Raw genomic sequence first — 16,982 nt, 5'->3', positions numbered from 1 at the left:
AGTTTTATTGTAGTTCGAATAGAGTGATTTCTTGAACTATTTTGCCAAGTCGACACTATGTATTTTTTACTTGAATTACCAATGAGATCGTATTAGCCTGAGATCGTATCAGCCTGAGATCTTATCAATATCATCTGAAGCTTATGGTCTTCTTTATGTGAATTCAGTGCTAATAATCCTGTGCCAAATTATCTTATGCTTATGGTCTCCTTTATTATGTGAAGAGAATAGCAGAGCTCAAGGAACCGGAAAAGCCCATCAACAGGATGCTTATTTTGGCAAGGTAAAGTCCTTTTGTAGATCATTCTGTTACAAATGGTCCATCGATACGATTTGCTATGGCTACCATCCCTACCAATAACCTTACATTCTAGAGGGTAGCTTGGCCCAGCATGTAGCGGTGTAGCCACATATTGTGGTTCAACTCCATTGTTGATTTTATTTATGTGGCTCTGCTTGCCTAAAATGCTCTACAGTTGTTAAACGTGCTGACACTGGTTATTTCAGTATATTATCTAGAGAAGGCTGGAATTCTGAGGCTACCAAATATCTGCGGGTGGCTATTGCTTATGATCCTTCTGTAGAAAGGCTTCTTAAGGAATGCGAGGAAGGAATGGATGATCAACCAAAGCCAGAGAAGTCACAGAGATGGCACAGATGGCATACTGCTTTGTTTTTTAACACTAAGGCATGGTTTGTCTGGAATTGAAATTCTGGAATGCAAGCCAGCAAATCCTAGGCAATTAGTGCCATAGGAGAAATGTGAATCCAGAGGGTGGCAGTAGCACGATCAGAATATCTAGGCCATATTGCTGCCTTTGAAGTCTGCGGCAATCTCACATACATCTGTTGTCCAATTTCACACCATCCAGTGCGCTTGAGCCCCAAGTCCCAACAGACTTCCTTGTAACTTGAATGCCCAACTTGTGTTCTTTGGTAGAATATAGTTACTTCAAATTTTGTAAAGAAATCAATACGCGGCAGAAATCTCAATGGGATGGTGTGTGTTTTTTTAAAAAAAATGTGCATGGCTGCACGTTACTGAACATTTTTTTTGCTGTTTGATTGATAAAAAAAATTTATTCCCATCATCAAATCTTATTTTTGATCTGCTGCCTTTGAAGTAATTTTGTAGCTTAAATCTTATTTTGTCCATGGCATGAGCCATCACGGATTTAACATACAAGTCTTCCATAATGTTGTTTTTTGTGTGTGTTGCAAGTACACGGTATTGTAAAATTAGTACTCAAATAATAGTATCAGAGTTCTCATTCTTACAACAACAGCAACTCTGGCGGCATTCAAACTGTTACAAGGTACAAGGTACGAACTCGAACAAGTTGATCATTCTTAAGCCGAGAACAATAGCTAACCGCGTGGGAAACAATCTTAAACTCACTCCCACAAGCTCTGACCTTAATCATGAATCCTCATAGGAGGCATATAATTGTTTTTTGACTGAAAAGGAGGCTTGTTACATCCATTTCGCTAGTACACAGGGAAATCAGGATTAACATCTCGTCCCCACGCCTGCAGCCCACCGATGATATCCTTCGCAGAAGCAAATCCCTTCTCGTGGAGAAGCTTGACGGCTCTCTGAGAGTCATTGCCTCTTCTACACACGACAACCAAGGTTGATGCCTCTCCTGTTTCCTTCAGCGAGGTTTCAAGTGTAGGTAGCTTCTCTTCCAACATGGAGAGCGGGATGTTCAGAGAAGGCGAAATCGAAGCTATTTGGAAGTGATGTGCGGGTCGTACGTCCAATAATAGATGAGGTTCACTATTGTCAACCAGTTTTTTGTAATCTCTGCAAGTGATTCGGGCGCTCTCTGGGAGTAGGTTCACACTTGGTGCTGCCTGCAGTAAATGTAACAGTCGATGAAGACAAAGATTTCAAGATCATTCTTGATATGATCTGAACTGCATACATTCACATTACCTTATCAGACATTGGTGATTGAGTGAAGTTCTCATAGTCAAACTTCTGAAAATCTTGTTCTGTGAAAAAGGAATTTTTGCCACAATGGGTGCAATCTGGAGAGCTTCGACGAAGCTTAACCTGCAAATATGCATATACTTGATAATGAGCTATATTAAGACAGTCCTATAGCTATGCGTCCAAGCAATGCAAACAACTTCGAAGGATCAGAAGATGTTAATAATTTGCAGGATGACCTACAGTGATGACCATAATCCACTTAATGGCAGACCACCTGCAAATAGGATGAATCCTCAAACAGGGTTTCAAATGCCATTGGCGACTGAAAATCACAGTAAGTGCTGGGAGAAGAAACCAGGCAAGATCATGCGGATGCTTTGGTGGCTACTTCACATTACATTCCTTTGAAGTTAGAAGGCTTGTAACACTAACCACGTGGGCGGCAGCGCCCGCGTCCGCTTCCTCGGCGGTGCGCACGATGGCCAGCAGCGTCGGCGGCGCCAGCGCGAGGCGCGTGACGCCGAACCTGCCCATCGCAGATAGCACCGCGGCGGTGTCGAACCTGCCCCTGGTCGTGTGCAGCACGCCAGCACTAGCGTCGGTGTCGGCGCCGGCGCCTCCTCCTCATGGCGCGCTTGGATCTAGGTTTCATGGCCCCCATCCTCTCCTGCCTCCCCCACCATGGATGAACGCCGAGGGCGGCGCCCAAGCGGAGTACGGCGAGGAGGAGGGCAACGCCCGAGCGGATGACGGCGAGGAGGAACGAGGGGTAGGGGTGGCCCGTTGCCCTGCGCCCGGCCTCCTCCCATCGGCGGCGGCGGCGGCTCGCAGGACGGCGGCGGTGGAACCCTAGAAGAAGTAAACGACATATTCATTTAACTAACTATACTAATTGTATTATCCATACTAACTATATTACTCAAAATATTATTTTTGCATTTATAGAGTTACCGTTTTACCCTTTATAAAAAAAACTACGAGAATGGAATTACCGCCCAGTCCTAATCCCTACGTTTGTGGAGGCAATGGAAGGCGATTTTTGCGCATATGGCCCACCGATCATAGACACAGCAATCGCCTCCTGTTGCCTCCGTCCCATTGCCTCCCGTTGCCTCCTACCTTTGTTGCCGTCGGATTGGCCGCTCTCGGTCGATGTCAGCCATCGAATTTTTCCCCAATTATTGTAAAAAATTTCATATAAAAAAAGGAGCCAGCGTACCCCCACGTCGCAGATTGCCCTGGCCCCTGGGGATTTTACCGCATTCATACGTTTGTGGACATCCATCGTAGCGTCGCCCAGGTGGATTGCAGGACCGGGGCTGGTGTCTTCAGTGTTTAGGTAAGCTACCAGCACTAACTGTTTAGGTGGATTTTACCGTACTCATACTTTCTCCCTTTCTTGGTTCCTCCCTGTGCTAGCTTCGTGTTTACAGTTGTATCAGGTTAATAAGGAGTACTAACTAGCAAATGCTGCAATCAAGTACCAACTGTTTACGGTTGTAGAGTAGCACAAAGGTGAGGAAATCGCGGCCGACGCTGTCGTACTTGATCCCTTTCCCCATTTAACCTTTATATTTAATCAGAGCACTCAAGCCAATTAATCAATTCCAAGAGCAGGGGGCTAAAAAAATGTATTTTTGCCGCATCCTTTTTCTTAGGGGCAACCGCCACTAGCATCCTCACCTTCACCTTCACCTTCGATAACTTCCTCAAAAATTTCTGTCCATTTATAAAAGATTATTGCAGTATTGCTTATGGGGTCTAGACATATGACCACGAGTTTGTGCCCCCGTTTCTTGACTCCCTTTGGCCTTTTTTTTTAGAAAAAAAAAGAGCAGGTGGGGAATTGATAAACCCAACTTGATTGGATTTGTGGCAGGTAAGTGGTGCGGAATTACCAACCCAACAATGCTGAGGCAGATCTATAATAATTTTGCTTCTAATGCAGTTGTTTATTTCTTGCCTGATGTGGACGAACATGACTTGATCCCATCCAGTGATCTTGTTCAGTTAGTTTTACGCGCATGGTTTAAGTGGTGGAGGGGACAAACGAAAGTACCTAAAAAGTTCTCTATTACTTCTGTTCTACACAGTTGAAATGCTGCAACCTTATCTTCTGTCCTGTAGGATTGATCTTGCTTATCAGGTTTTCTTTTGCAGAAAGGTGGCATTTATTTTTAAAAAGTAATTAGTCATTTTTTCCTTATGTTAAAGGGTTCAACTGAATCGAGATGTTTCGATGGGGAGTAGGGTATCAAGATATTTTACCTTTCAGTTATTAGGGATGCTTAATCTGATCATTGGAAAGTGAATCAGACTATGTTCATATTTGGTTTGCCCACATAGTGGAATGCTCTTAAAATTTCTCATTTGGTCATTGAATTTATCTGTTATTACAAAGCTGAGAGAGGGAATATCTCTCCACTGTGCCATTGAGCTCTATTTTTTTCTTTCTTAATGCTGTTAACTTCGTGTGGCCGGTGAGGATTTTTTTTAGGAAAAAAGGAGGGGCTAGAGACCGAACCCCTACTGAGAAAATATATATATTTTAAAAAAAGCAAGAACACAGTACAAGAGAAATAGCAAAATAGAGGAATTTAAGAGACAAAGAAAGAAACAAAAATGATAAACAAATTTACATAAAGTTCTCGGTCTAAGTCTTTGAGATTGTTGAACTATTCTTATATTTGTTATTTCACTATCGTGAATCAGTCTAACTCTTTACACTGAGGCTCTTTACTTATTAATCCATTTATGCATCAAAGGGTCCAAAATACGTAGTACTGGATCTATATGTTTGAATAATCTACCTCCTTTTCTTATGAAAAACAAAAGACTACCATGAAGTTCGTTTTTTAAGCACAGTTATTTGATAAAAAAAATACCGCATGCAGTTAAAGCAGACCAAAAATCGTCATGCTGATGAGATCATTAAAACATGCATTTATATTGACCATGTAATTCCTCAATCAAGGATTATGAATCTGTGATGAGATCGTTAAAATATGCAAATTTATCAAGAGTAAAAAAAAAATTAAAGAAGAAAAAGGAAAATTACAAATTTGAGGTGTGTTGGTTGCAAGTTAGGATGTCTGGAGGTAAGATTAATCACCCATTCTTGAAAAATAACAATCATGTGAGAAGTATATGTACAAAAACAGTGGGTTTAACAGTGTTTCATGCTAAATGATCAACTAGGATACTTGTTATGGACGTTGTTGGTGTTGACACCAAACATGAGAACGAAGGGAGAGAGAGCAAATGAGATAGGAAGGAAGAAAGCCGAGTGACCATCCCCCTCTCCCGTTTTTATAGGGGAGGTGGGAGGGGATGTTCTTTTTATTTCTCATGATGTGGCTGATATTCACAACAATGCCATTAGGGGCTATAAATGAACTCCGGTGGGTTTGTATTTACAAAGATGCAATCAAAAGTTACAAATGGACCCCAAATATTATATTGTTAACCCCTAAGCTATGTAATTGGGCCTTGAACATGACAAGGAGGGTCCCCAACATATAATGCACCCCAACAGACGTCATGAATTATAGACTAATAGAAATGTTCTTTATAAAATGCCATCCAAAATATGTTCATATTTAGTTGCATATCGTAATTTTCTTTAGTTGTCACACCTAATTTTAAGGATAAAATGGGATGCATAAATCTTATGTGCGCCCAGAGATCAGTCGCACACATAAGCTGACAAATTACAAAGTATCATCACAGTGTTTATTACATCGCGAACAATAATTCAATACAATAATATCAAGTCTATCATGAAAGCGGAAGAACTAGATAATCTACTCTCCACGAGAGCCTCAAACTCCATAGGGACGTCGACTGGTGAAGCACAAGTCTAGTAATCCTCAGGGTAGTCCTCATAAACATTGCCATCTATTATCCATCCAGGATTTTTATCCAAATAATAAAAATAAACAAGCGTAAGTACATCTCGTACTCAACAAGAATAACATGGGTTTATGAAGCTCAGGAGGCTGACACTGGTTTACTGCGGTTAGCATTTTAGTAAGTCAAAGTTTTAGCACTACATTAGCATTTAGATGTGCTCAAGCCCCGATTAAACCACAAGATCATAAACTTGAGCAATAGTCATCATTAGAATTACCATCATTAACAATATTATCATCAAGTGAGCAACTATTCTGTTAGTTTTTCGGACCGCTCATGTCCGTAAGCACGGCTGATATACCAGTTTTAATACTCTACAGAGTTTGTACATCTTTACCCGAGAGCCGTTGAAAGCTGAAGTTTGGTTTTGGTGAATTGATGAAACCCTAAGTGCTAACCTAGTTTATCAAAGTGATCATGAGATAGGTAGCACTATTACAAGTGGTGGAGGAACGATGAAGATCATGATGATAGTGTGACCATGGTAATGATCAAGTGCTTGGACTTGGAAAAGAAGAAAGAGAAAAACAAAAAGCTCAAGGCAAAGGTGAAATTTGATAGTAGCTTTTTGGTTTGGTGATCAAGACACTTAGTGAGTGTGATCACATTTAGGATCGATAGCCGTACTATTAAGAGGGGTGAAACTCGTATCGAAATGCGGTTATCAAAGTGCCACTAGATGTTCTAACTCATTGCATATGCATTTAGATCTAGTGGAGTGCTAATACCCTTGAAAATGTTTGTGAAAATATGCTAACACACGTGCACAAGGTGATACACTTGGTGGTTGGCACATTTGAGCAAGGGTGGAGAAGTTAGTGAAGTAAAGGAGGTGATTGTCACTGATTTTCAGTGACCAGACGCTGCTCTCGCAGTGACCGGACGGAGGCTTCCGGTCAGTAGAGGCCGAGGCAGTGTAACCTAGGGTATTGCACCGGATGCTGTGAAGTGTCTGGTCAAGATGCACCGAACGTGTCCGGTCATGATTTGGCCGCTCTAGAACCTCTCTAGAAGTGATCGGACTCTAGGCGTAGATGCGTCCGGTCATGACTTAAAGCACGCATGGTTGACTTGGCACCGGTGCGTCCGGTCTATGCGACGGCGCGTCCGGTCGTGACTTAAAGCACATGAGAATGGCTACCACATGTGCACAAGGTGATACACTTGGTGGTTGGCACATTTGAGCAAAGGTTAGAAACTTCATCGATGGAGTATCTGCCCATAGAGTGCGGATAGTCCGACGGTGCCACCGGTGCTCTCTACAGAAAAGACGGTGGTCACTGTAAGTGACCGGACGCTGGTCTCGGTCGGATCGGCACATCCGGTCAGCAGAAGCGTGAAGACGCTGGCGTCGGTCTTCGACCGGATGTTGGGTCACTTAGTGACCGGACGCTGACGGGGTGCGTCCGGTCCTGCTGACATGGCAGCGCATAGAGGAGATGCCGTGTGACCGGACGCTAGGTGAGTCCGGTCGGGCATGACTGGACGCGTCCGGTCGTGATTTTTCGCTTCTAGATGCTTACTGGAAATGACCAGACGCTGGGGTCCTACGTCCAGTCACTTTGAAGCATTGCATCCAATCACAACTTAAACGTACTGATGATCATTGAGATCGAGCGATCAGCATTTGAAGTAGGGGACACGTGGCACACATCGCGTGACCGGACGCTGTGGTCCAGCATTCGGTCGATCTGACCTGCGCGTCCGGTCGTCCTGTTTTTCAGTGGACTGAGGAACCAACGGCTCTATTTCATGGGGGCTTCTATTTAAGCCTCATGGCCGGCTCAAGCTCATTCTCTTGGCCATTTGCATTGACATAGCAATCTTGTGAGCTTAGCCAAAGCCCTCCCACTCATCTCCATCATCGATTCATATCTTTGTGGGATTGAGAGAGAATCCAAGTGCATTGCTTGAGTGATTGCATCTAGAGGCACTTGGTATTTGTATTTCACTGTGGGATTCACTTGTTACCCTTGGTGGTTGCCATCACCTAGATGGCTTGAAGCAGCGAGGATCATTGAGCGGAGGTTGGTGATTGTCTCTGGCTCCGATCATGGTGATTGTGAGGGGTCTCATGCCTTCCCTGGTAGAGCGCCGAAAGGTAACTCTAGTGAATTGCTCGTGTCATTGAGTTACCTCACTTGTGGGTTAGTTCTTGCGGTGTCCAATTGTGTGGACGAGGTTCGTGCAACACCTCTTAGCCGCTAAACCACCAAGTGTTGGTCGACACAACGGGGACTAGCGTACCGGCAAGCACGTGAACCTCGGGAGAAAAATTGGTTGTCTCTTGTCCTTTGGTATTCTCCCGATAATTGATTTAGTATTCATCTTATGATTGGTTCACTCCTCTACACTATGGTATAATCACCCTACTCACGTATTTATATTCTTGCAAACTAGTTGTAGCAAGCTCTTTGGTGTAATTAGAATTGAGAGCTTGCTTTGTTTTAAGTTCATCTAGTGGAGCTCTTTAGTGTAGCAAGTGTGAGAGCTCTTAGTGAGTAGTGACATAGCAAATTGTGTGTCTAGAGATCATAGCAACTAGAATTGTTGGATAGGTGGCTTGCAACCCTTGTAGAGCTAGAGCAAGTTTGCATTTCGCTATTTGTTATACTAATCAAATTGCTCTAGTTGATTGGTAGATTTTTAAATAGGCTATTCACCCCCCTCTAGCCATATTAGGACCTTTCATTGGTGCAGCGAGGATCGTCGAGCAGATGAGGTGCTTGTCTCTAGCTCTGATCATGGTGATTGTGAGGGGTTCTTGACCTTTTCCCGGTGAAGAGCCAAAAGGTACTCTAGTGGATTGCTCGTGGCTTGTGTGATCCTCATCTTGTGTTGGTTGTGTGGCACCCTATAGAGGGTTTGGCGTGTGATGCCAATTAGCGCCAAGTGAGTGTATCGCCACAACGGGGAGTAGCTTGTCGGCAAGCAAGTGAACCTCAGTGAAAAATCATTATGTCACCTCTTGTCACTAGGACTCTATTGTAATTGATTGGTTTCATCTTGTGATTGGCACACCTCTCTACAAGGTGGTATAAACATCTAAACCACTTGTATATTTACATTCATAGTGTAGCTAAGCTCTTTAGTGTAATCATTTTTTAGAGCTAGCTTGTGTCGTATCTAGTGGTTAGTGAGTCTCTTTAGTTAGTCATTGAGAGCTCACTAACTTAGTGTAGTGACATTGGCTTTGTGTGCCTAGAGATCATAGAGACTAGAATTGTGGTAGGTGGCTTGTATTTTAGTAGGCTAGCGCAACAATTGCTTTGCCTCATAATTGTCTAACTATTTTGTTTAGTGTTGTTGTAGAAATTTTTATAGGCTATTCAACCCCTCTAGCCATTAGGACCTTTCAGCCGTGATTTACCCTTTCGCACGAGGTAGCCAACCTCTTGACCCACTTCCAAGGAAGGTCAGTGGGTTCACTATGAAGCCTTTCAAAGGTTTCCCTAACAAATAAGTAGCCGCTAGATTTCCCCAACAAGGGAATATAGAGTCCCCCTTCCAAATGGCACATTCCACGCTATACACATAAGGACAAAGATCGCACTATACTCAGCACGGCATGCCCCATTTGTGCCCTTTCGGGTAACTACTAACAAGCTAGAAAAGGTCCTACTACTGAGCTAAAGCCAGAGCCATGTGGCACCCCCGGTTGTACTGTATGTCCTAGCTTTTACCAACAGATAAGTCCTTGGGGAGGGCCAAGAGCATCTTGTACAAAAGTCAATTGCTCTCTTGCCCTATCGTCCAGTTGCTAAGAGCAAGTTTTACCATTCATTCCATAGAACCATTAATCATCATTCAAATCATGTATAGTTAATTTGAGCGCTAGCAGCTACCCATATGCAGGTATAGCCCTTCGGTAATCAAGGTACAAGGTAACAATAACTAGGAGATCCTTACGGGTATCAAATTAGACACATGCACATGACTAAATAATTAAATGGTGAATAGGACAAGGAGATCGCATGCTATACTTGCCTTGCTCAAAGTTTCCATGCTGGTCCTAGTCGTCAAAGTAGTACTCTTGATCACCCGTAAATTGTTCACCGTCTATACGTGATCATCACATCAACATACAAGCATCCATGAGAAATCATGCATAGCAAACAAAGAATATAGATTAGAACAGTACAGCAACATAGATAAAACAAGATAAAAGGTTTATAAAACAAATCTACGTCTCGCTAAGAACACACAAACGCGAAGATCACGAAAATCGGAGCTAAAACATGAAAGTTATGAGTTAAACAAGATTTCCTATAGTAGTTTAATATATTAAATCTAACACCAATTTTAAAAATGAAAAACATGATTAACAGTACCATAAACATGTAGATTATATAACTATGAGCCTAACGCAACTTGAACGGGTCAAATTGAATCTAAGACGAATAAGTTATGATGAAAATATGAATTGGATGGCAATTCTATAAATAACGTGAACTTAAACGAATTAAAATAAATTAAAATTTGGGCTTTTGAATCAGGCCGAGGACTGCACGTACAAATAATAAGAACCCGAGGGGCTCTTTAAGAAAAATGCCAGCGAAGGGGTATGGCACGATCTGGACCGTTCGATCGAGATCAGACGGCTTAGATTAGAACGAGGGAGGGAGAGAGAGAAAGCTACCGGGGAAGATGACCGGTGCGGCGGCGTGGCCATGGCCGGCGGCGAGAAGGTCGCCGGTGAGAACGAATAGGGCCCTATGTGCCACGGTTTGACAAACAGAAGAAACGATGCTCCAACATGTATGCAACAACATGTATTTAACCTTATATTTGATTTTAACTTCATAAAAAATATTATTTCTCTATGTTGATTGTTGAATGCACACGTAATAGCATAAATAAATCAATTTTGCCTATTTTGAAATGATGCAAATTTTAGGGTGTTACAATTCTACCCCCTTAAAAGAATCTTATCCTCGAGATTGGATGGTGCTTACTCAAACAACTGTGGATACGCTTTTCTTAGATCGTCTTCTCTTTCCCAAGTAGCCTCATCCTCTGTGTACCGATTCTACTGTACCTTGCACATCTTTATAACTCGGCTCCTTGTAACTCTGTCTGCTATCTCCAATATCTTTATCGGGTACTCCTCATATGTGAGATCCTCCTTAACAGCAAGCTCTTCTAAAGGTATCTGCTCTTCTGGTTCTTGTAGACACTTCTTTAATTGAGACACATGAAACACATGATGCACACCTGATAGACTCTTAGACAATTCTAGTTGGTAGGCCACTTCTCCATGTCTCTCTAGAATCTTGAAGGGAACAATGTACCTTGGTGCTAACTTTCCCTTCATATTGAACCTCTTCACACTATGGCAGAACCTCCTAAATTATAGGTTCCACATGCATCTGTCACTGTCCAATGACCTCTGATGACTATGCATATGTTCCCGGTAACTTAAGAAGACTATCGGGTGTCCTCGCAGAACCCCGAATCATCCATGATTTCCAAGCAGGATCCCATTACAGAGTCATTGCAGTATTACAACATTTATTCAAATATCTACATCAGAGTAAAATAGCGGAAGTCTTATAATAACTTTGTTTACAAACCAGTTGTTTCAAACCTTACAAACTAAGTTTGATAATTAATACAAACCATAGTAGTTGAGTAGCATTAGTAACATAATACAAAACACACAATATAAGTACCCTGCCCAAGGGTCACACATTCACTTATCATCATCGATTTGAACAATAGTCATGCAGCACGGTCCAAGACAGACCTACCCATGAGGCTCACCTGCAACAAGGGTCAACGAACCCTGAGTACAAAAGTACTTAGCAAGACTTAACCGAAATAAAAACTAATAAGACTCAGGAATGCAGGCTCAGGGATTGAAAGTAAGGCTTTAGCAATAAACAAGGTTCTTTTGTGTAAAAGCTTTCTAACAAGATTCTTTCTTTCAACATTTAAAACTTCATAAAAATCGTATATGAATCTGCCATGACCCATAATGAGATCATGAACTTCATATCAAACTCTTTCTCAAATCTTACTCAAGTTTCATTTATTAACTACGATGATGAACAGTGAGTTGAGTCTCCATAATCGAGGAGCAATGGCGATTCAAACCGATTATAACCTAGCTGGGGATTCCCAACCACATGACATATGCAGGTCCCTGACCTACATATACCAACCTGCCCTCAGATATTCTAAAACAAGAACGGGTCCACGCCACCCGAGAATATAGTACTCCACCAATCCAGCCCATTGCCATGTGGGTACACGCTACTCTCGCCATCTCTCCACTCCTAGTGCGTGAGTAGCCATTCTCGTAATAGAATAGCCAAGTTAATGCTTACCGGAGTATGTGATCAGTACTACAAAGTCTCACCTCATGCAATTCAACAATGGACGTGTCTTAATCGACATAGGCGGAAAGAACCCACTCACAAGACCTCCATGTCTTATGGCTCCCATACACCGAGTCCGTCCGGTTTAGATTTATTACTTTACATGCTCATATCTCATGATCACATAAATAACCAGTTGTATCCAAGAAACCATTTATATCTCGCAGGTGATCGGTAATCACCTGACTTTTATCGTTCTAAGCATGGCTAAGCATAATTAAACATTCTCGAATTGAAACGGGTAACAAGGTTGATATTGAAAAACAAGGTTGGTAATGCACCAATTAGGTTTTCACTCAACTCCTAACCACTTAATGCAGTATTGAAAAGCAAAAGCGATAAAAACTTGTAAAATACAAGGTAGGTTTAAATGCATCCGGGGCTTCCCTTGATTGACGAAAAAGTCAGGTTCTGGAGACGTTCCACAAATATCAAACCCGACCTCAACAGACGGATTAACTTCCTCCACAACTTGATTGACTACCACGTTCTCGCTTTTGTTCACTACACGTAGTAACAATGCCATGTTTAATATGATGCGAGATATAAAACGTGATGCTTGATGATGGATGCAAAAATTATTAACTTGAATACAACTTTCCTTCGCGGTACAGTTACAAGTCAACAACTACTTAAACCTTTTTGTAAACTCAAACACTACTTTAAGTAGAAAGAATTATTTTATACTAATGACCCAAGGTCATCACTCAATCAAAATTCAAACAAAACCTAAGTTATTAAGGTTTACTATTTGCTTTTATTAATTAACTATTTACTTAAAAGATATGAAATAAATCAACTTTCTCCAAATGAGCTAAAATTTTTTGTGAAGGCTTATCACATGATAACTAAGTGGCAAAACAATTTTCATAATTTTTGGATAAATAATAAAGCCTAGAAAAATCATGAAAACTCATTTACTAATTAATTAGAGTAATTTTATCACACTCAAAATGTACTGAAAATCAACATTTAATATTTTTCCTAAATAGTTTACATCTCATAGAGGTCACACAAAAATTTTCATAATTTTTGGAGCTCTATTTAATTCTACACAAAAATAACAAAAACTTACACTATTCATCCATTTCTGCAAAATAGAAATCCATTTTCAAATCAAACCGACACTGAAAGCGAGGTCCCACATGTCAGCACCGTTCCCCACGCTCAGCAGCGATGACCGCGGTTTGACCATCGGTATCTCGCCGCCGATAAGGTCTCTGGCCACGGCGAAGGTACCAACACATTCCCCACATCACAACGCATCGATTGGAGGCACAAGCTTGACCAATTACGGTGGGGTTCGAGCTTGACGCCGGCCATGGCGGCCACGATGGCGCGGCTGTGCTACGCCGACGAAACAAGGCCGGTAGCAGTTAAACAAAGCACTTGGGAAGAATCAGGAGCTCACCCCAAACACGCTCGAGCATAAATCTGGACCGGAGGAGCAACGGTGAAGCGGGTCGACGATCACAGCAGCCACGGCGGCGCAAGCTACGTCGATGGTGGTGTTCCAGTGACTGCAGTGGACGAAAAGGTCACCCAACAAAGAACAAAGCATCATGGCAACATGGCGAAGCAGGAGCTACGCTGAGCAAGAGCAAAGACGCACCGTGGAGTGCTGGCCACGGTGACGCGCACTCGACGGCGGTGCTGCCGACCGCGAGGAAGAAAGGCGCGCACAGCGGTTTCTCGGTGGAGTCAAGCTTCAAGGGCTGGTCGGCTGGGTGCGCAAGGAGCAAGCGAAGCTATGACGGGCTTTGCTGTGACTGGTATGCGCTATGGTGACGGCACAAGCTCGATGGAGCAACGGCGGCGGCGTCGAGAAAAACAGGGGAGAAGAACGGAGAAAAACGGCGACGGTGAAGACCTTATAGTGCGACTCAGAAGCAAGAAGAAGCCACACCGCAGCCTTCTCCATGCCAATGCGAAGCCGAACGTGGCCACGAGCACGCCTGGAAGCCAGAGGAAGCTCGCCGTCGGTGAGGTGTTGCTCAAAGACACTATTCACAGAAATTACCGAATTGCCACTCATCTATTTTCCCAAATTACTCCCAAATTTGTATGGTAACTCAAAAATATCCAAAAATAAAAGTTGTTCCAAATTTAAAATTCTACAACTTTGCTTTAATAACCATGCTCTAATTCGGTCTACATTTTGAAATGCAAGTTTAAAACCAAAAGGGGACACTTTAAGTACATTTCGCCTTTTCAAATTACTTCAAATTTTATATAACAACTTTGAAAACTCTAAAAACCAACTTTGTACACCTTGACAAGCTCTACACTTTTCCTTTTAGGCTCAACCCCAAAATGTGCTTAGATTTTGAATTAGGTTTTCTAGGGTAAAATTAAATGCTGAAATTAGGGTTTTTGGAAATCCAATCCAATACAAAAGTTTTGAACTTGATTCAATCCACACAAGTCAACACATATAACATAAAAATAAACTTGTTTTAGTGGATACATATCAAAATTTTCACTAACACCAAAATGATGTGCAATGCATATGATGATATGTCAGGTTTTAGTATTTAAAACACCCGAGGTGTTACACACACTTCTCATTGGTGACACCTTTAAGTACACATAATCCCCTACTTCGAAAGTCAACTCTCATCTTTGGGTATCAGCATAACTCTTCTGTCGGGACTGTGCCACTCTCAAGTTATCTTTGATTATCCTCACTTGTTCCTCGGCATTTCTAAGAACATCTGGTCCAAACACTTGCATCTCCCCTGTTTGGTTCCAAAATAATGGGGTTCTGCACTTACGTGCATACAAAGCCTCGAAAGGTGCCATCTTGAGACTCTTCTGGTAATTGTTGTTGTATGAGAACTCAGCATATAGCAAACTCTTATCCCAACTAGTACCATATAGCAATGCACAAGCTCTTAACATGTGTTACAAAACTAGTTGATCCTTTCAGTTTGCCCATCAGTTTGGGGGTGATAAGCATAACTAAAATTCAACTTGGTTCCCAAAGAGCTATGTACATTCTATCAGAATTACGATGTAAACAGAGTACCCTATTAGACACGATCTTCTTCGAGACTCCATGCAGGCACACTATCATTTCCATGTATAGCTCTGCTAGTCTCATTCCTGAATAGGTTGTCTTGACCGGTAGAAAGTGGGCAACTTTAGTAACCTGATCCACTATTACCCATATAGAATCATGACCTCTCTACATGCGAGGTAATCAAACAATAAAATCCATTCTGACTTCTTCCCACTTTCACTCAGGTATCTTCATTGGTTGTAGCAATCATGCATGTCTTTGGTGCTCAGCTTTCATCCTCTAACAAGTGTCACACAAGGCTGCATACTCTGCCACATCTCTCTTTAATCCATACCACCAATACTTCTTTTTAAGATCCAAGTATATCTTGGTACTTCCAGAGTATATGGAATAAGTTGACTCATGGGCTTCTCATAGAATTGCATCACGGATAGCCTTCACTTCAGGTACACATATCCTTTTCCCAAACCATAGAGTGCCATCCTCATCTATCCTAAAACCTGGTGCCTTTCCAATTACTATATTCTCTGCTATCTCCTTGAGTTTCACATCCTGCAACTGACCCTTGTGAATCTCTTGCTCCAAGGTAGGCATCACTTCTAGCTCCATAGCATTAATGGCAATGCTTAGGTTCAGTTGCTCAAACTCTGCACATAACTCCTCAGGCATTGGTGTCACCTGAACCTCATTAACATAACTCTTTCTACTAAGAGCATCGGCTACAACATTTGCTTTACCAGGGTGATAGTGCACTTTCAAATCATAATCCTTGATCAATTCACCAACGGCATTGCCTCAAATTCAGATCTGACTGAGTGAAGATGTACTTCAAACTCTTATGGTCCATATAGATGTTACTTTTATGTTCGATCAAATAGTGTCTCTAGATCTTAAAAGCATGAACCATTGCTGCTAACTCCAAGTCATGAGTGGGATAGTTCAGCTCATGCTTCCTCAACTACCTTGATGCATACGCCACAACTCTTCCTTCTTGTATAAGAACACATCTGAGGCCCTGGCGAGATACATCACAATAGATAGAGAATTTCTTACTCAAGTCTGGCAAAACCAACACTAGAGCTATAGTCAATCTCTTCTTCAACTCCTCAAAGTTAACTTGGCACTTATTAGACCACACAAACTTAGCATTCTTCTCTAACAGGGCTATCATAGGCTTGGCAAGTTTGAAAAACCCTTCGATGAACCTTCTATAGTACCCCGCCAATCCCAAGAAGCTACGAATCTCACTCACATTGGTTGGCAGTTTCCAATTCAACATGTCTTCTACCTTGCTTGGATCCACTCTATTTCACCATTAGAGACAACATGGCCTAGGAAAGATACTTCCTTCAACCAAAACTCACACTTGCTCTGCTTAGCATATAACTTGTGCTCTCGGAGCTTCTGCAAGACCAATCTTAGATGTTCAGCATGTTCCTCTTCAGTCTTGGAGAATACCAGTATATCATCAATGGATACCACCACAAACTTATCAAGAAATTCTATGAACACCTTATTCATCAAGTACATGAAGTATGCAGGTGCATTGGTCAAACCAAATGACATAATTGTGTACTCATACAACCCATACCTCGTAGTAAATATTGTCTTAGGTATGTCGGGGCATCGAATCTTCAATTGATAATAACCAAAGCAAAGATCAATCTTCGAGAACACACAAGCACCTCTCAACCGGTCAAAGAAGTCATCAACCCTTAGCAATGGGTAC

The 16,982-nt window shown here is 42.0% G+C and overlaps 1 protein-coding gene across 1 annotated transcript; it reads right to left on the bottom strand.

Moving 5' to 3' along the window:
• Positions 1-1,477: 1,477 nt before the first annotated feature.
• On the bottom strand, positions 1,478-2,255 carry LOC136465863 (adenylyltransferase and sulfurtransferase MOCS3-1-like). The gene is made up of 3 exons (XM_066464432.1): positions 2,214-2,255; positions 1,940-2,104; positions 1,478-1,857 (listed from the first exon to the last, which is right to left on the bottom strand). The coding sequence occupies exons 1-3, from the start codon at positions 2,253-2,255 to the stop codon at positions 1,489-1,491; spliced, it is 576 nt and encodes a 191-aa protein (XP_066320529.1). The 3' UTR covers positions 1,478-1,488.
• Positions 2,256-16,982: the final 14,727 nt, after the last annotated feature.

The sequence above is a fragment of the Miscanthus floridulus genome, chromosome 7 (genome assembly GCF_019320115.1).
Source record: "Miscanthus floridulus cultivar M001 chromosome 7, ASM1932011v1, whole genome shotgun sequence".
Classification (NCBI taxonomy): Eukaryota; Viridiplantae; Streptophyta; class Magnoliopsida; order Poales; family Poaceae; genus Miscanthus; species Miscanthus floridulus.
The sequence above is the reverse complement of the archived record's forward strand: the minus strand, read 5'-3'. Positions and strand labels throughout refer to the sequence as shown.

Bases quoted from the DNA above. Each gene is read 5' to 3' on its own strand.
- LOC136465863 (XM_066464432.1), bottom strand. From the start codon at position 2,255: ATGGCATTTGAAACCCTGTTTGAGGATTCATCCTATTTGCAG. The intron at 2,105-2,213 runs GTGGTCTGCCAT...GCATAGCTATAG, and splicing joins AGGATTCATCCTATTTGCAG to GACTGTCTTAATATAGCTCA. The intron at 1,858-1,939 runs GTAATGTGAATG...CATTTACTGCAG, and splicing joins AATCACCAATGTCTGATAAG to GCAGCACCAAGTGTGAACCT.